This window comes from Candidozyma auris, chromosome 5 (genome assembly GCF_003013715.1).
Source record: "Candidozyma auris chromosome 5, complete sequence".
Lineage (NCBI taxonomy): Eukaryota > Fungi > Ascomycota > Pichiomycetes > Serinales > Metschnikowiaceae > Candidozyma > Candidozyma auris.
In genome coordinates, this window is record NC_072816.1 from 597,316 (window position 1) to 615,838 (window position 18,523).

The 18,523-nt window shown below is 46.1% G+C and overlaps 8 protein-coding genes across 8 annotated transcripts; 6 read left to right on the top strand and 2 right to left on the bottom strand. All coding sequences in view use genetic code 12, as the record gives it.

The window, feature by feature from the left end:
• Positions 1 to 904: 904 nt before the first annotated feature.
• On the bottom strand, positions 905 to 2,005 carry CJI96_0004536 (uncharacterized protein; the record flags this gene model as incomplete). Its single annotated transcript, XM_029036788.2, has 1 exon — positions 905 to 2,005. One exon carries the CDS (start codon positions 2,003 to 2,005, stop codon positions 905 to 907), a length of 1,101 nt encoding a protein of 366 aa, XP_028888885.2.
• Positions 2,006 to 4,473: 2,468 nt separating this feature from the next.
• On the top strand, positions 4,474 to 5,454 carry CJI96_0004537 (uncharacterized protein; the record flags this gene model as incomplete). Its single annotated transcript, XM_029036789.2, has 1 exon — positions 4,474 to 5,454. The coding sequence occupies one exon, from the start codon at positions 4,474 to 4,476 to the stop codon at positions 5,452 to 5,454; it is 981 nt and encodes a 326-aa protein (XP_028888886.2).
• A 598-nt stretch (positions 5,455 to 6,052) lies between these two features.
• On the top strand, positions 6,053 to 7,555 carry CJI96_0004538 (uncharacterized protein; the record flags this gene model as incomplete). Its single annotated transcript, XM_029036790.2, has 1 exon — positions 6,053 to 7,555. The coding sequence occupies one exon, from the start codon at positions 6,053 to 6,055 to the stop codon at positions 7,553 to 7,555; it is 1,503 nt and encodes a 500-aa protein (XP_028888887.2).
• A 42-nt stretch (positions 7,556 to 7,597) lies between these two features.
• EDC3 (Edc3p) lies at positions 7,598 to 9,091 on the top strand (the record flags this gene model as incomplete). The annotated part of the gene is made up of 1 exon (XM_029036791.2): positions 7,598 to 9,091. One exon carries the CDS (start codon positions 7,598 to 7,600, stop codon positions 9,089 to 9,091), a length of 1,494 nt encoding a protein of 497 aa, XP_028888888.2.
• A 184-nt stretch (positions 9,092 to 9,275) lies between these two features.
• Positions 9,276 to 13,319, top strand: CJI96_0004540 (nucleocytoplasmic transporter NUP145; the record flags this gene model as incomplete). Its single annotated transcript, XM_029036792.2, has 1 exon — positions 9,276 to 13,319. One exon carries the CDS (start codon positions 9,276 to 9,278, stop codon positions 13,317 to 13,319), a length of 4,044 nt encoding a protein of 1,347 aa, XP_028888889.2.
• Positions 13,320 to 13,461: 142 nt separating this feature from the next.
• CJI96_0004541 (Fe-S cluster-binding ATPase) lies at positions 13,462 to 14,478 on the top strand (the record flags this gene model as incomplete). Its single annotated transcript, XM_029036793.2, has 1 exon — positions 13,462 to 14,478. The coding sequence occupies one exon, from the start codon at positions 13,462 to 13,464 to the stop codon at positions 14,476 to 14,478; it is 1,017 nt and encodes a 338-aa protein (XP_028888890.2).
• A 393-nt stretch (positions 14,479 to 14,871) lies between these two features.
• CJI96_0004542 (uncharacterized protein) lies at positions 14,872 to 16,206 on the top strand (the record flags this gene model as incomplete). Its single annotated transcript, XM_029036794.2, has 1 exon — positions 14,872 to 16,206. The coding sequence occupies one exon, from the start codon at positions 14,872 to 14,874 to the stop codon at positions 16,204 to 16,206; it is 1,335 nt and encodes a 444-aa protein (XP_028888891.2).
• A 148-nt stretch (positions 16,207 to 16,354) lies between these two features.
• Positions 16,355 to 18,031, bottom strand: VAC8 (protein anchor VAC8; the record flags this gene model as incomplete). The annotated part of the gene is made up of 1 exon (XM_029036795.2): positions 16,355 to 18,031. The coding sequence occupies one exon, from the start codon at positions 18,029 to 18,031 to the stop codon at positions 16,355 to 16,357; it is 1,677 nt and encodes a 558-aa protein (XP_028888892.2).
• Between the last annotated feature and the right edge of the window lie 492 nt (positions 18,032 to 18,523).

Below are 18,523 nucleotides of genomic sequence, written 5' to 3' on the forward strand. Positions count from 1 at the left end.
GAAAATCTTTTACTACTGGCTTCACCTGTCCTGATGGTGTGATAGTACAGCAGTCTTTATATAGGTCGGTATGACAAAGGAAGTGGTGAGAATAAGGTTTCGAGAAAATGGTGTCGCGATAATGAAACATATAAGACTCAGGTGGCCCAGTCTGAGTTTCATGGTTGCCTTTTATAGACCTGTCTGAATGTAGGAGCTATGGGGTCCTCAGGTGGTAGCACCTCTCCAACCAGGGTTCAGCAGGGTGGTGATTTAGTCCACAAACACAAAGCTCGTCGGCTATTGTCTCAGAAGATGCGTAGTTCTATGAGGATCTGCCTAATTTTGTCACATTATTTGGGTAAGGCCCACAAGACCATCGGGCTAGCTAGTCAATTTTGCGTTCTAGCAGCTGTAAGCAAAAGTTTGATGCTTTCTTATCGGTGTAACAGTCAAATTGAAAAGCGAGTTGTGTAGGCAAAGGCTCAAGCGGCGAAGGATTGGTGCCAATTTGTTTAAAGGGTTGAATTTCTCCCTTCGTGATTAGTATCCTAGAATGACAAAATCCCGGCAGTGAAAGCGTCATGTAAGAAAGCGGTGCATCAACAAATAGGCTTTGGTATAAGGCCACACGTATATTTTGCTCTCAGCATCGATATTTCGTGCAATACTCCCAACGGCGTAGAATGGCTGCAAAATGGCAAACAGAAGAGAAAAATATAACGTACTAAGAATTGTATATTATCACATTGGTCTTTCCTTAAAAACTCTTGCAAATAGTTGATACACTGGGAGCCACAACTTAAGAGACAAGTTATCGTTATCTGTCCACTAGAAAATCTGACCTAGCATATCTGGGCCCTGCTTACTTTAACAACAAAGCTTTCATTTTCTATTGCTCTAGCCTCTTATTCCACATAGTCTTCTAGTGAGTTGTTTTTGCATTCACTGCTGATGACGTCTCGTTTCTGTCGTTTTTGCGTTTATGTGAGATTGGACTTTCTGCCATTTTTCTTAATTTTATATTTTTTTTTTCATTTTCATAAAAGACCAGCGCATACACAACAGTGGAAATGATGTATATCAACTGCAAAATCACAAGGACGATGAGTTGAATCATGAGCTCTCCTTTCTTGATCATGATGGCATTCTCTTTGAGAACACCTGGATAAGCTGGTTTAACCAATCCAAAGCCAGTTAAAATGGTTGAAATCATCAGACAAAAGATGCACGCAAAGGCAGCTTCTTCAGCTTTATCACTGGTCGAAGCACAAAGGCTCTTTAGGAAAAAGATTATTACAATGGCATTCGGTAACCAAAACCCCATTTCGACAAAACCCCTAGTAATGTCCATCGTTCTATTCATTTCCTTTACAACTCGAGCAGCTGTGTCATCATGATCCCTTTGATAGCGTTCGAGCTCCACAACCTTGTCCATGGCTTCCTCACGTACTCCCGAAAACGTCGTTGAAACCTTTGAAAGATAATCGTGCATATCTGCGACTTCTCCCTCTTGTGCTGCCTTCAATGCAATCATGGCAAGTAATATATTCCCGTGCCATTTATCGGGATCCACACATCTCTTTTTTGAGCACAATATGCCATAGTACCAGTGAAATCTTGAACCATCGGCTGTCACGTTAGGGAAGAGTTCTGCGAGTCTGTCGGATGAATCAGGCACAAAGTTGTCAAACAGGTTTACAACCGTTGACGAGATATTTGACCAGGAGGTTTCAGGAGACTCCTCAACAAAGTATGTGGCAAAAGCAGGGGATAATACTCTAGGCCCGATATAATAAGAGACGTTAAACGAGAAGAAGATAATGAACAGAATCCAATAAAAAGTTAACAGTTTTGGAAAGTTTCCACCATCAATGAACAGTTTGGAATGATTTAAGCGATCACTAGACCCGACTCTGTCTGAATCCGATTCGCTAGATTGGCTCCATATCCCCTTTGTGTACTTCGAATCATTACTTTCCATTTCACTTTCGGCGTTAATCAACTCTTCAACCCGTTTCTCCATCTTTGATTTGTTTCTTTATCTTTCAAAAAAAGGATCCCAACTGCTCTTTATAGTTGGGCCCATCTATTAATTGAATGCAAGACGGGGTTGAGACCCCTGAAGTTGCTCCACAAGTTGCTGCTTCAGAGCGATGTGCTTTTGAAGTATTTGAGGAAGCTTGAATTGCAAAAAGTATTTTAAAAACGCCTTCATCCCAGCGAATAATTGGCAAGTCTAGAGCCACTTGCCCTGTGAAGAGGGCTTACCTAGTTCTCGACGCTGGCATTTTCAACTTACCACTTAGAAACCTTCAGTATAAATTCCCTATACGTGAAGAAGCAAAATGAGATGAGATGATCAAACTCGCATAGTCATACCGAAATGTCATAAGACTATGGCTGATGCACGATGATGCGAGTCAGGACACGAGGAGGCAAGGTGTTGTCTTCATTTCACAGGGAGTCAGCCCCTGTTCATTTTTCGGCAACCTTGAAAAAAAGACATAGAAAAGCTATGAAGATGATGCAGGTGAAGAACCGGTCGATAATATGCTTAGGCGGGTGAAAGGAGCGATAATCTCGGACAGTTTTTGTTCAGCGTCCCCAGAAGCTAGCATTACAACTGCCTCTGCCTCTGTGGCAGATTTTTGATTACTTGAGGACGCGGGACCCTTTGCAGTAGAAGCTTCACGGTTGCCTTGTCGACAACTTGCAACCTCATCACTCTTGTTAGGTCTAGAAGCTAACCCGAACATCATGGTTGACAACAGGAATAGGAGATCCCCTAAATACGATAGGACTACTGGATTGGTAACACACAAGCTGATGCAAAGACCGGCGACAAAAAGGCAAATTCCAAGGATACATGCTATGCTTTTCACAATTTTGAAGACTTCAGGATGTGGTCTCCAGTTTATAATGCCATCGAAGGCCGAGGAGATGCTTGGAAAGATTATCGTCGCACCGGAAAGCACGGCATTGCACTGTTCTTCGGTACGCTCGTGATTGTGGAGGAGGCAGGCACCCAGAATGATGGTTGCGATTGTTATTGCGGGACAAATGAGAGGAAGGAATTTCCTCAACATAAAAACACTCCTTCTTAAGATTCCAAATAACTGGGAAAAACTTCTTGCTAAGATTCTAAAGAGTGTACTCTTGCTAGGGGTTGTGTCAGATCTTGTTCCTTCAGCGTCAGCATCTTTGCTTGGGTTTTGCTGTTCTGGACGATGCCATTTCGCTATTATTAAAGATTTTGCTCTCGTCCAAAGTTTGGTTTTCTGGCCATGTCCGCTTGGCGCTTCGTCTTGTGAGGTACATTCATTGAAACTCGTCTCTTTCAAGGCTTGACCACCCTCTCCAGTATCACCCGCCTGGCCAGATAGACTGCGTTGTTCAATCTCATCAAACGTGTCTGAAGCTGGCTGTGAACCATTCGCTGAGTTTTTGCCAGTTTTTTGGTTGTTGGAAATTTGTTTTTTGCCCTTTGGCTTCAACTTGTGGAAGATCTCGAATTCAAATCGTTTACCTTTACCGAATCCGATGAAATCCAGGAACCTTTTCCCACTCGCTGAACCAGATTCTGAAGTAGTAAAGCTCACCATGTCCTGAGAAACCAACTTCAATATCAACAATTGAGATTCTACCAACTCTAACTTCTTGTGTTGATTTTTGTGGTGAAAGACTGTGGTTGCGAAATGGTTGCAAAAAGCTGCTAGTTGCGAGCGCTGCCTACCCAAGAAGTAAAAGTTGAGTTTTCAGGGAAAAAAATTAGCATCAAGGCAAAAACCTTTTCACGAGAATAATTTGATGATAGCGATAAGAATGCTTTTTGCATTGCACATATGATGCAATATCAAGTGCTTCATACTACTGCCGTCACCTACCTTCTTTTCCTCACTGTATGGGCTTTTGCTTACGCACTTGACCTATTATTCTATTGACTTGCGCTTCAGCTGCTCCTGACCAAAGAATGATTTCAACTGTACCATTAAATTGTACTCATAGAAACATCGTTTATTGTCTTCTCCTCCTTTGAATTGATTGAAAAAATGACCCGTTCTCTGAATCATAGAGACTACTGCCTAAGGACATAGCATGTGACGGAATAGTGAAACCTCCAACGGTAAAAGGAGGCCGAAGGCTACCTAAATCAGTCTGAATAGTGATATAATCGCCTTGAACCTCCCAGATCGCTTAAATTGCTCCTAAGACCCCACCCTTGCAAGGTAACTTTGATACCTACAGTAGAAGACATCAAATTGTGACTATAACTCTTGAGGCGTCAAAATTGATTTTGAATAAACCACTGAATCTGGATCACATTTTATTCTTTCCTTGCAACGTGACGGATGCGTCTGTGTCTCATTTGTCACTAAGGGTATGCAACTACCATCCACTGTTCGCACGCTAACGTAGATCTTTCGCAGCCATTTTGCAGCCATTTGTTACCAACAATCGTCCACTCCAGAAAAAGCCAAATACCCAGTTGTAATGAGTTTAGGCCTCATTTCCAAAAATGGTGTCATTGAGAAAAACTACTTCACATGTTTTGCCGTTTCCACAAACAAATCGGTCAAGACGGCCTTGCAAAAACTTGTTCCCTGTGAGGGTGCTGTGGAGACCAGGACAACCGACAGCATTGAACTTGAGTCCATCTCGTGCAGTTTTCGAGAGACTTCGGACGCTGACAAAAGCGTCGACCTGGCAGGTTGTAACTCCAGGAGTGTCCGTGACGATGCAATTGAAAAGGCAATCGACGACGTAGACTATCTGGGCGCCAAAGATACCCTAAACGGCGGCGATGGCATCGAGAAAATTCACAATAGAAACAACGTTTCCAGCAGCGTTGATGACAGTGTCCTCGCAAGCATCAGCGGCAACAACATCTCAGGAACAAACCCCACTGGCCCCATTCCCTACGATGCCTACCCCAATCGCAGAAATACAGGGACCTTGCTTATTGGCAATATGTACCACATACGGCGTGTCACTCTCATTTTAAGATTCCTTGTGCCTTTGTTGGCCTTAACAAGCTTTCTTGTGGGCTGTATATGCTTGTATTTGAGGCTTGTTCCCCAGGCAAACTGCCTCACGCTATGCTTCTCTGGAACCGGCCTCGGGTCGGTATCCACAGGGTTCTTTTCGTACCCAGAGCCCCAAGATGCTCCTTGCCAGTGGAGCAGTAAAGGTATTAGGCGTTTCCAGTGGTTTCTTGGGGTATTGGGCGTTCTAGCATGGATCTGCTCCTTTGTTCCTTTCCTCTTAGCCAGCGACGGCCTATCTCATTTGTGGACCTCCTGCTTGTGTGCTTTGGCGCTGACAAGTTTTCTGGGAGTGTATGGCTCGAGATCGTGGACGCTGGAGGAGCATCTAAAGTTGCCCTTGGTGACACAAGACTTAGCGGCTCCAGAGAGCTTGCCGCTGGGCCAGGCAGATTGCAACTTGTGGCCCTTCTTGCAACCGCCAGTGTAGTGGAATCGAATTCTGGTGTCAAGTTATTGGAACCTTTTGATTGATGATTAACATCAATGGTTATCTTGCTAATTGAATGAGAGTTATCAGTAGTCACTCATCCCTTTTGGCTATTTTGTTAGGTAGTAAGCACCTCTAGGAAACCGCTATTCTCATACTTTTCTGTGGTAGGAGGACAATGTCAGACCCAAATCGCTCAGCCTTTTGATGAAAGTGTCAAATCAAGAAATACTGGATTTTGTTGGCCTCGCCAGAAACAGACTATCCCTTAACTCTGGTATTGAGTTGTATATCCATCTCATTCGCAGTTGGTCTACCATAATGGAGACGGCAATCAAAATGAGCGCTGAAATATGAATCAGTATGCGAGAGCAAATTTTCTGCGGTAAATCGTGATAAATAAGTAGAACTAGCAGAAAAAGAGAAAGAGAAGTAGAAAAGTTAATACACTAGAACTAAAAGAAGAAGAATAAGAAAAGAAAAGGATCACCTCTTCTCATCTCTCTGTCTCAGGGCTCTTCCTCACCTTACTATTTTGCACCCACAGGTGCAGTCCCAATGTTTACATCTTTATCACTATCAACACCATCCACCACCCATGGCTGAAACCAACAATGTCAGGGTCATTGTGCGGCTCAGGCCGCCTCTTCCACGTGAAGACGGGCTCGAGGATTGCCTTGTTGAAATGCCGGCCGGCAAAAACACCACCATCCTTAAAAACAACGAGTCCCACAAAAAATACATCTTTGACCAGTGTGTATGGTCGTATGACGCTTACGATGAGCACTACGTGGATAACACAGGCTTCTATCAAAGCTCAGGACCACAATTAGTGGAGCATTTCTTCCAAGGGTACAACGTGTGCCTTTTGGCTTACGGCCAGACAGGATCTGGGAAAACGTACACGATGATGGGCCATGAGAAGAGCCCAGGACTTATCCCGTTGATGGTGAGAGACATTTTGCGACACAAGGACGATCTCGTCCAAAGCAGGATCAACTGTGAGCTTTACGTGTCGTACATGGAGATTTATAACGAGAAAGTGAAGGATCTCTTGAGCAACTCGAAACAGTGTCGTGTGAGGGAGCATCCAGTTACAGGCTCGTATGTGGAGGGATTGGAGGAGATACCTGTGACTCTGTTTGAGCAATTTACACTGCTTTTGGCAAAGGGCAACGGGAATAGAACAGTGGCGTCGACTCAAATGAACATTTCAAGTTCTCGGTCCCATGCAGTGATAACACTCACACTTGAGCAGACAAAGTATGTGTCTGAAGATGCTTTGGATGTTGGAGAGCCCAATGAAAAGATATTGTCGAGTATTCGTTTAGTTGACCTTGCAGGTTCCGAAAGACTCCACAAAACAGGATCCTTCGGTCAGGCTGACAGAATGAAAGAAGGAACGCAAATAAATAAGTCTCTCACGGTTTTGGGCCGTTGTATCAACATATTGGCGCTGGCTAATTCTTCCAAACCTCCGCCTGTTGTGCCCTACAGAGACTCCACGCTTACCTATTTGCTTCGAGAGAACTTGGCCGGAAATTCAAAGACAGCCATGATTTTTTGCATATCTCCCTTCGATTACGAAGAGACCCAACAGACACTCAATTATGCCAATCAAGTGAAGAACATCAAGACCAAAGCTAGAGCGAACACTTCTGCTATCAAAGCACCCCCAATTGAGTGGGACAAATTCAAAGAAATGGATAAACTGGTTGTAGAAACCCTCAAGGACAGAGTGCGTGATCTCACTTTGCAGCTTGAAGCTAGGAGCGATTCTGTGAAAACCACGTCATTGGTGAAATATCTCGAAAGAGAAGCAGAAAAACAAGCCTTCGAAATCAAGTACCTCAAGTCAAAGCTACAGCTTCAGGAGAAGGAGGTCAAAGAGCTCACAGCGCAAAATACTTACCTTCACAAAGAGCTTCTTGAAAACTATGAAAAAAATAGGACGCAATCACGGAACGTCATTCTTAAACAGGCTACGTTTCTAGCCGAAACTTGTCGGAAAGAAAGTCAAAGTATCGAAGAAATGCTAGAATTTTTTGACCCTGCCAAAGTGCTAGACAAAAGCACACCCGTGCCTCCCGCTCCAACTTAAGCAGCGCTCCAACTATCGAGTCCGGAAAACCTTCAATCAAACATGACGGAGTTCATAAACTACGAAGTGACCCTTCAATTTAAAGACGGAGGGGACGTGAGGGGCAGAATTTCTCACGTAGATGGCAACCTGATCACTCTAGACAACAAGAAATTCCCCAATGCGAGGATCAAGGATTTAAAAGTCACCCAGTTACCTCCAGACTTCAACAAGGAGAACAAGAAAAAGAAAAAGGCAAAACCATTAGAGCAAATTGACGATGCCATTGTTTCAGTGTCCAAATCTACTTCTCGAAGCGGAACTCCCAGAACGAAGGAACCGCTGTCAGATTGGTCCTCAAATGTTCAGGATATTAAGGCATCTGAAGAGTTTGATTTTGCTGCTAACTTGGCGATGTTCGATAAAGCCTCTGTCTTTGCTGATTTCCAGAAAAATGATAAAGTAAGCGTGCAAGACAGGCTTGTGGGACACAACAAGAAGGACAACGTTCAGGCTCAGAAAAAACAGACCCCCAACGATAAATTCGATAATGATGAAATGGTCATTCCAGCGGGCAAACAAGATAACTGGAACAACCTTGGCTCTTCCACAAAGAGAATCACGCTGCCTTTGGAGGCATCCAGAGCAAATAGCATTCCATCGCTTCTAGCCAGAGAGCTGTTCTCCTCGAAGCCTCACAAGTTTACTTTTCCCGATAAATCAACAGTTCCTACAGCCACTCCTGTGCAGCTTCTTGAAATAGAAAGAATTGCCGGTGAAACATTTTTGTACAATCAGAAGTCTATGATTGAGACCACTGCATTGAACTTGTACAACCTCGTGGTCAAGGAGATCCTTGGCGGAGCTGTTCGTCTAAGCAACAGGAAAAATCACAACTTGCCGCCTTTGGTGTTGCTTTTGATTGGCAACGGAAGGTCAAGTAGCCGTGCATTTGCTCTTGGGCGCCATTTAACCAATCATGGCGTTCGTGTTTTGGCATACGTGATTAACGACGCAGACTTGGATGAGGAAACGCGTCGTGAAAGCGAAGTATTTGAAAAATTTGGTGGCAAGTGTATCTCATCTGAATTCTCCGTGTTGTTGGATATCTTGAACAACCAGCTCGAGACCCCGGTAGAATTGATTGTCGATGCATTGCAAGGCTTCGAAGGCCACCTACTTGACATGTTTTACTCCGAAGAAAATCTCCAGACTCTCAAAGAGCTCTCTCGCTGGGCGAACGAGCCAAAACAGAGATCTCGCGTGCTTTCTCTAGATGTTCCCTCAGGCATAGATGGTGGGTCCGGCACTGTTGCTGATCCTGACCTCGTGTTACACAGCCGATTTATTGTGTCGTTGGGTTTGCCCATCAGTGGCTTGCTACATGCATACAACAATCGACTGATTGGTGCTGGCCACGACGACGTGTCGCACTACGTAGTCGACGCTGGCATCCCCAATGCGTTATACAATGTGAGAGCCAACGTGAGAAAATTCGACAAGTTCTGGTACTGTGCCGAGCTGTACATGGGCATTGGCGTTGCAGAGCAGTCTTAGGAGACAAACAATAAATAGGATTTGAGTCATGTATACTAGATCTTGAAATAGTGAGTGCTCATGGACGTAGTTCCATTAGTTGCAAATCCTGTATGCACTGTAGCAGTCCTAAATTTTTCGAGTAGCCTCAGTAACAATACCCTGAACCCCAATTCAAGTGCCCTAACATCGTCAAAAAAACGCCATGAATTTCGGCAGTTCCACATGGAACAACTCTACTGGATTTGGTGCCACCGCCAATTCCAACACCGCTTCGGCTGCGCCAACAGCTCCCACCACAGGCTTGTTTGGCAACTCTACCCAAAACAACCAAAACAACCTCTTCGGCAACACGCAGAAACCAGGAAGCGGGCTCTTTTCAAATACTCAAGACTCATCCAATAAGAAGCCCAATGGCGGATTGTTTGGGAACGCCTCGTCGAGTCAGCCCAGCGGCGGCCTTTTTGGCAACTCATCGACATCAACAGGAGGAGGCCTCTTTGGGAATTCCAACACAGGCGGCAGTAACTCGACTGGGCTTTTTGGTAATACTAGCGCTCCAAACACAAGCTCTGGAACTACGGGATCGAGCCTTTTTAACAAGCCAGCAGCAAGCGGGACCTCTGGCGGAGGGTTATTTGGCAGCACTAATACTGGTGGTAGCACTGGAGGCCTTTTTGGAAATAAAAGTAACACAACTGCAACGAACGCCACTGGCTCAGGCTCTGGTGGTCTTTTCGGTTCTAGCAACACTGCTAATGGCATTGGCGCTGGCACTGGCGGTGGGTTATTCAATTCTGGCAACTCGAGCAACCTCTTCAATAAGCCTGCGGCTTCAGGGGGTCTCTTTGGCAATACTTCTTCGACACAGCAGCCACAACCACAGGCACCGCAATCCTCTGTGGCCACTAATGACCCATACAATTCAGGCAAGATCTTGTCTGCCATACAGCGTTCCACAGATACCATGCCAGCATCACTAACAGGCTCGCTTTTCGCTAGCAGTGAGCCACCACTTCATCTGCCATCCATATCGGGCCCAGTGAAACAACCACAGCGAAAGTCGTCTTTATTGGGAAAGTTGGCCCAAACTTTCAACATATTCAGGTACACTTCTGACCTGGCTGCCTCTAACTCCAGTGTGGGCAAACTCAAAGGTTTGTTCACCCAGTCAAACTACATCCGCGAGAATGTTGGGACATTGCCCTCTCTGAATCTCGGTGTGAAGAAACCCCAAAAGCCACATGCTCGCCAACCCATAGAAAACAAGTCGGTAGGGGAAATGAAGCGTCTCGTGATCCAGTCCAGGCCACATAAGTTCCATCAGATTAACGCCGACAAGGTGTTTAGTGCAAAGAAAAGGCGAGTACTAATTCTGTCGCTTGATAATCAACTTCTAGGTGATGCCTACGAAGATGTTGACGTCGATGACAGTACAAACGATTCGCACAAGCATGGCGACGCAATCAAAAAGGACCGATCACTAGTTGAAGATGGCAAATCTGAAAGTACTGAAGACCCAAAGGGATACTGGTGCTCTCCATCTATTGCAGAGCTCGAAAAGATGACCAGAGAACAATTGTCGTCTGTTGACAGCTTCATTGTTGGTCGCAAATCGAAGGGTCAGATTGCGTACATTTTTCCTGTCGATTTGACTACGATCTTCGACAGATGCCGTGTTAACGATATTCCGGTGTCTAGTGTGCTTTTCGATGATATAATCAAGATTGAGGACGGCATTGTCAAGGTATACTTTGACTACGAAGCTGCTAAACCACCAATAAGCCGTGAGCTCAACGTCCCTGCGATCATCACATTAAAATCCGAACCCAAGAAAAGGTCACTAGATGAGCACATCAAGAGACTCAAAAGAGTTGTAGGTGCAGAATTCGTCACCTACGATCCCATCGAGCATTATTGGACCTTCAAGGTCAAACACTTCAGTGTGTGGGGATTGATTGAAGATAGTGAAGAAGATGACGAAACCGAAGAACAGAAGCGTATTAGGGAAATCAAGAAAAAGCAGGACGCAGAGGAGGACGAGTCAACAAAGCAATATTCCAGAATCTACGAGAACCCTGAGTACCAAAATGAGCTCAAACGCCAGAAGGTCATTAAACAGAGTGAGGGTATTCCAGGTGCGTGGGATTATGGTAGCATCGCCAAGCATGACAGCTCACTAGCTATAAAGCAGCGCTTGGTGGAGGATGAAATCACGCGACAAATGCAATTGTACAAGGAGGAACAGTCCGCAAATGCATTGGCTGCTAATGTGAGTGACATCACTGTTCAGTCGAGCTCCGAGGATGAGGATGAGGAAGACGAACTTGCTCTTGCTGTTCCTGCTGCTTACACTGACAGCTCAAAATTTGACTATCTCAAGCAAATTGTCAGTGTTTTACCACCATACACGGACATGAGAAACCTTGTTGACGAAAAAGCATATGAACCTGTACTCGATAGCGACGAGGCCTTCCATGCCATTAGCAAACGTGCTGACTTGCCCACTTCCGACGACTGGCTCGTACAGCTTGAATTGTCGAATGACATAAACTCTGCATTGACTCCTTATACCGCAATCCCTCGTAAATCTGGACTGGCTTTAAGGAATGTGAGCGATATCATGTTTTCAGACTTCAACAAAAGCTCAGTTGGTATGGATCAGGTTTCCACGCCTATCAAAGAAATGCCTGCCGCTGAGGAATTCAAGCCAGATTTCGACATAACGAGCATGACTAAGCTAGTGCAAACACTATTGCTAAATGCCACCGTCAAATCTAGACAGAACGGGCTTCCCTTTGTTCGCATCCCACCGCGCACCACGTTTGCAGAGTTGAGTGCCATAGATGTCGCAGATACTGATCTCTTGAATCTTGCCTCTATTCTCTTTGATCCTGTTGAGATCAAGGAATCAGAGCAATCAAAGAATACAGACGAGCAGAGAGATAGAATTGTCACACATCTTAAATCAATTAAGCGAAGACGTGAGCTTTCCAAGTGGCTTCAAAAACATAATAAGAGCTCATTCCCGACATCAAATGATAATTTAGAGAGAATTCTTTATAAAGTTCTTAATGGCGAGATCAAGGATGCCATCGAGATTTCGTTGTCATCCAAGAACGCCCATCTTGCAACCGTCTTGGCGACTTTAGATGCCAACGAAGCTGTCGCCAAACGCATGGCAAAATCTCAACTTGCAGCCTGGCCTGCTGAAGATCAATTGGTGCCTGTTCCAATTCGACAAATATATCAGATCTTAAGCGGAGATTTTGACAAAGTGGTCGTCTCGTACAAACCTGCCATCAAACTCGGTGTGCTCGTCCATTATTCAAGCGTAATACAACCACTCCATAAAATCCTTGACAATGTCGATTTCGATGACGATAAAAGCTCTCTCGCAAGCTTGCTTCGAGTATACCTGGAGTTCACGCTTAACGGAAAAGAGGCTGCTGGTCGCCTCTTACAAAAGTCCAACATAAATATTGTGGTCAAGTGGATGTTGGCCGAGGTTCTCGATTTAGATCCAAAAACACAAGATCTGGTGTGTGAAGCTTTTGGTAAAGACTTAGAGAGGGTCAGTCTTTGGAAAGAGGCAATTTTCATTTACGCAATGACTAATGAGGACACCGCTGCATCAAAGCTTCTTCGGCGTGCAGTGTTGGATAACATAAAGCACATCAAGGGCGACAGCGTTGACGAGGAGGAATACTTGGCCACGGTGCTTGTTATCCCTCGCAGCTTGATTTACGAAGCTGTTGCTGAGGAAAAAAACCGCGAGAAGGATTACTGGGGCAAAGGAGATGCCTTGGTTACTGCTGGCCTATGGGAACAAGCTCACGAAAACATTGTCAAGCAGATTGGTCCTGCTGCTGTTATAGAAGAGAACCAAGCTTCTTGGGCCCGTCTCATGTCCATAATCGATCGATTCCCCGACAACGGGCGCATAATACCGTCCTGGAACCAAGGTGGTGGTCTCTTTGCAGCATATTTCCATGCTCTTCAGGCCGAGGAGAATCTCGAAGACCCAGATCGTGAAAGAGTGACGTTCTTGCTTGAGAACTTGGCCCAATACAGAAGCGAGGGAGACTTCAAGCAGCATGCAGCACTTTGCATCATGGCCAAAACAGTGGGTGACCTTGCTTTAATCAGCCTTACAGCGACTTCCGACCTCAAGGAGAAATTGATGGCAATCGAAATGGGGGAGAACGAGAAGAGTTACTTTCAGGCACGTTTCGCAGCCATCGACTAGAGGGAGTTGAAGCGCACCCTTCTATCAAATCCTGCACGCAGGCTACATCAGCATATAGTTAGATTACTAAGAATCATCAAATCCTAACTTTAGATCTTCACCAAAAACATCAAGCACTTCCACAATATCTACGTATACCACGATGGCTCCATCTGCAGACGTCGTGCAGCCCTTGCCACCGCCTCCAAGCACCAGCGTTCCTCTCAACGCCCCAGAACCAGAGCACTGTCCAGGACCAGAGTCTGAAAACGCTGGAAAAGGTGATGCCTGTCAAGGGTGTCCCAACCAGAACATCTGTGAAAGTCTACCCAAGGGACCTGATCCAGATATCCCGGTGATAACCGAGCGCCTTCAGAACATCCAGCACAAGATCCTAGTTCTTTCGGGAAAAGGCGGTGTAGGCAAGTCAACCTTCTCCCTGATGCTCGCATGGGCGCTTGCTGCTGATGAAGATCTCGAAGTAGGGGCTATGGATCTTGATATTTGCGGCCCCTCGTTGCCTAGGATGCTTGGGGCCGAGGGAGAAACCGTCCACCAGCTGAACTCAGGCTGGTCACCGGTGTATGTGGCCGACAACTTAGGCCTCATGCTGATATCGTTCATGCTCCCTGACCCCGACCTGGCGATTATCTGGAGAGGAAACAAGAAAAATGGACTCATCAAACAGTTCTTGAAAGACGTCAACTGGGGGGAGCATTTAGACTACCTTATCGTAGATACACCTCCAGGCACTAGTGACGAGCACCTTTCGGTGACAACGTACATGAAGGATGCTGGAATCGATGGGGCGCTTCTTGTGACCACTCCGCAGGAAGTGGCTCTTCTAGACGTGAGGAAAGAGATCGATTTTTGTCGAAAAGCCAACATCAAGATCCTCGGCCTCGTTGAGAACATGTCTGGCTTTGTGTGTCCCAACTGCCAAGGAGAGCTGCGTATATTCAAGCCTACAACTGGCGGCGGCGAGCAGCTCTGTAAGGAGATGAACATTCCCTTCTTGGGCTCGGTTCCTCTAGATCCTCGCATTGGGCGTGCTTGTGATAGTGGCGAGTGCTTCTTTGACGATTACGCCGATTCGCCAGCGGCAACAGCGATCTTAGACGTGGTGGAGCGGCTTCAAGACCAGGTCGAAGTGTCTCTAGAGAGTCTCAAAATTAGCTGAGCCTGTGGGAATTGACCTGTAAAATTTGCATCTCCCTTGTTATACTGGCTCTCCTAAAGGAGCCCTCTTTTATTACTTTTCCTGAGCTCTGAGGTGGGCTCTCGGCTACAGCTTACTGATAAGTGACCATCACAGAAGTTGCAGGCTCGTTATTCGAAGCCATCTAACCTACTTGTACAATGTGCACATTTGCTGCAATTAATAATCCCGCAACCTTATTCAATTGACCATTTTTATCCATTGAGATTCACTTTAATCCGTGTGCCGTTTGAATTGTTCTAGCCGTTTTGGCTGCGAATGTTACTACGGACGCTAATGCACATAGTGTTCGCGACCCCCATCTTAAATCTTGATCTCAGGGACACTTTACCTCCTCCACACTTTCCCACTCCAATGGACACTTTGGTGAAGAAAGTACCCGAATTCCGAGAATCTCGGCTAGCATCCCTCTTCTCGGATTTCGCTGACCTCAAGGAGATCAATCCCGAAGGCTACGCCGCCAATGTCGACGCGTGGGCAGCGTTGCTATCTGAGGCCATCAAGAGCCACCTTTTTAAGTCATCGGTCTCTGTTCCCACAGCAAAGCTCGCTCAGGACCTCAGCTACGCAAAGTATGGAGAGCCCAAATCGTTGGCTCTTGTCCTCGAAGAGCTTGTTCGTTCCAAGAAATTTATACCTTTCTCTATATACAAAGATACCTCGCCATATGGTACCCGCCACCTTGCCGACTACATATCACCGATGAAGTGGCTCCTGGCAACATGGGCAGTGATGAAGCTCTCATCTTTCAAAGCCAGCAACAGGAGTGGGCACTTGGCACCTGAGACATACATTCATATAGACAACTTGGCTGTGGTTGGTGATGACATCATCAAGCAAGTTCAGCTGAGATTAGATAAAGAAGGTGTTTACTCGAGCAAATTGCTTGACGGCGACATGTTTGCTTCGTTAGTGAGAGAGGTTCATGATCACATTAGTGACACAGATCTCGAAGTTCTCCAGACGTACATATCTCGAGATGCCGGTAAAATGACCATAGTGAAGCAGAACAGCAAGTCTGATAAGACGTACATTAAATTCGGCACTAGCAACGCGGAGATCTCCGAGGAAGACATCGCGATACTTAAGTTGAAGTCCAGCATCCATACTATGGCACAGCGCATCTCATTGTTGGAGCACAGATTAGATGAGGAGATTCCTCAGCGTATACAAAAGCTCCTCAAAGTAAAGGACTCCTCGCGTGAAGAGAGACTACGAAGTGTGCTAATTCAAAAAGCTCAAGTGAAAAAATCTCTCCTGAAGTGCCAAAAGGTTTCCAATCAGCTTGTAACCGTATTAGAGGCGATCAATGACGCCCAGGGCAACGTTTCGTTGTTTGAAACGCTACAGTCAACAAAAGCGACGTTGCAGTCTTTGAACGAGAAGGTTTCTATTGACGAGCTTGACACCCTTCAAGGTGAAATTGATGAGGAAATTGCCTCTACCAACGCAGTGTCCGATGCTTTGCTCGTTTCTAGAGATGGCATTGACGAGGATGAAATTGATGATGAACTTGAGAAGCTAGAAGCCGAAGAAAGAGACAGAGCTGAAGAAGGAATTCTGGAAAAGCTGACTTCAGAAGAGCTCCAAAAGAAATTGGAGGATTTGAAGATTCAGGATACCTCTCCGCCCAAGCAACCCGAGGATTCCAAGGAGAAATCCAAATCTCCTGAATTATTGCATAGCTAAGCATACAGCACAAAGCATAGAAAGTGAAATGTAGGCATTCTTTAGTTTATTTTATTATACTATACTATAACCGGTAGAGAGATTCATCACTGCTTCGCTAGCATTACACATCCACAGGTGTCATATTGCATTTGCCGACTGAAGGGATTCAACCCAAGATTTGCAAGATCTGCTGCGTCAAATTGTAAAGCTCGACCTTTGGATCATCGAAATCATTCAGCTCGGCGGTATTCTGTGTTGTGTTATTGTGTTGCTGGCTTTCACTCAAATTTTTGATACCGAGAAGTACACTTTCATTCTCCTTGATCAACACCTGAATCTCGTCGTTGTTGGACTCAAGAAGCTGCAATATCGTCCACAAAGCTATGTGCTCAAATGTTGCGCTTCCACTCTGCAAAAATCTCATCAAAAAGCCGTAAATACCTTCTTCGGGACTATTCCAGTTGTCAAGAATATACTCTTTGTGCTCCTCGGAAACACGGGAACACAAGTTCGCCAAGGCAGCGGCCGAGTTGCCACATACCTCGCCATTTTCGCTGAAAGTCAATGGAATCAAAACATCGATGATGTGACTCTCGTATAATTTTGGTTTCAAATCATCAGCCAAGGCCAAGATGGCAAAGCAGGCGGATATTTCCGATTGTACAGACAAGGGCACCTTCAACACGAGCTCCTTGCACTTTTCAACGGCGCCAGCATTCAACAAGGCCAATCTATTTCTCTCGCTGGAAGCAGCAAGATTTCTCAAGGTGGAAATGGCATGGCACTGGATCTCCTCCAGCTCATTGTAATCCAACAACGCGACTAATGGTTTTAAGAAGCCTGCTTCGATTATAAGAGCCTCGTTCAATGGATGGATAGAGATGTTACGGATACAAGCAACCGCAGCCAACACAAGGGGCTGGTGGTTGCAAGTCAAGAGATGTACCAAGTGAGGTAGGCCGCCCGCCCTGACAATGTCAACCTGGTAGCCGGAATCGGAGGCCAAGTTTCTCAACGCGAGAGTAGCCTGGCACTGAACACGTGGCGAAGGCGAGTCCATCAAGCTGACCAACTGGCCCACGAGCTTGGGCTCGGTTGCAGCCAACTTCTTCCTGTTCAGCTCGTCCACAGCAATGTTCAGCAAGGCGGTGGTGCAGTAGTACTGAACGTCAGCATCGTCACTCGACAACAACGACACCAACACGGGTACAGCGCCGGCATTGACCAACTCCAGCCTATTTTCGAAGGAGTGGGTCATGTTGAGCAACGCACCAGTGGCGTTGCGCTGAACCCGGATATCCTTCAGCTTTGCAAGCTTTGTGAGCGGTATCAAGGCTCCCAGCTTGGCGATCTTGGACTTGTTGTCGTCCTGAGTGGCAAGGTTGGTAATACAGCCCACAGCGTTGCACTGGACCTCGATGTTCGACAGCATCATCTGTCTGATCAAGGGCTCGATGCCGCCCATTTCAGCAATGAGCGCTTTGTTCTCATTGTTCACCGCCAAATTGCCCAAGGCACCGCATGCAGCTCGCTGAACCTCCGTGTCGTTCAGTTGCAAGAGAATCAAGATGGGCTCCAAGACGTCTCTGTTGACTTCTCTCACGTCCTTCTCGGTGATCTCGGCAAACGCCAATGCAGCGCTTCGCTGCAAGTCGATGTTCTCCGAGTAAACCAACGTCGACAACGACCTCAAGGGCCCGTCGCTGAAGAAATCCACATCGGAGCGGTTCTCCAAGTACTGGAGGAGCGCCGTGATGGCCTCACGTTCGTTTTCCGCCAAGAGAAGCGGCGGGTACTTACCGTCGCCACTTGACGACGAGAAACAACTGCAACAAACGCCCATTGATGTGGGAATTGGAAGTATAAAGTGGGCAGGTTTTGGGGTGTAAGTGTCAAGGGGTGTTGTTGGAGACAGAAAAAAATTTGACTTAGCAAAACGCGACAGACAGGGTCACTACAAGGAGGGCGGTAGTGATAGGAGGGAGAGGCCAGAGGAAGTTATAAGGTTTTGGGTTATCAATTGGTTCCTTAAAGAATGGATTATGACAAGATTTGTGTATAATTTGGTGAACTGTGGGGGAATCGGCTTGGTAGCTGGGACGTTGGTCGTGTGGGTGGGAATGGTGTGGAATGTGCTCGAGCTTATCTGTGGGGAGGCTCCCCGGGTAGTGAGACAAGGAGGGGAACCGAGACGAAAGAATCCGGGGCTCGGTGTGCTTGAGCTAGGTTTTTTGTGATTTTCCTAGCTAGTAATTTTTTTTCTTCCTTTCGTTGAGTTGTCAATTGCTTTGGTCTTGAGTGGCAGAAGGTTGCTGATAAGGTTGCTTTCGCAGCC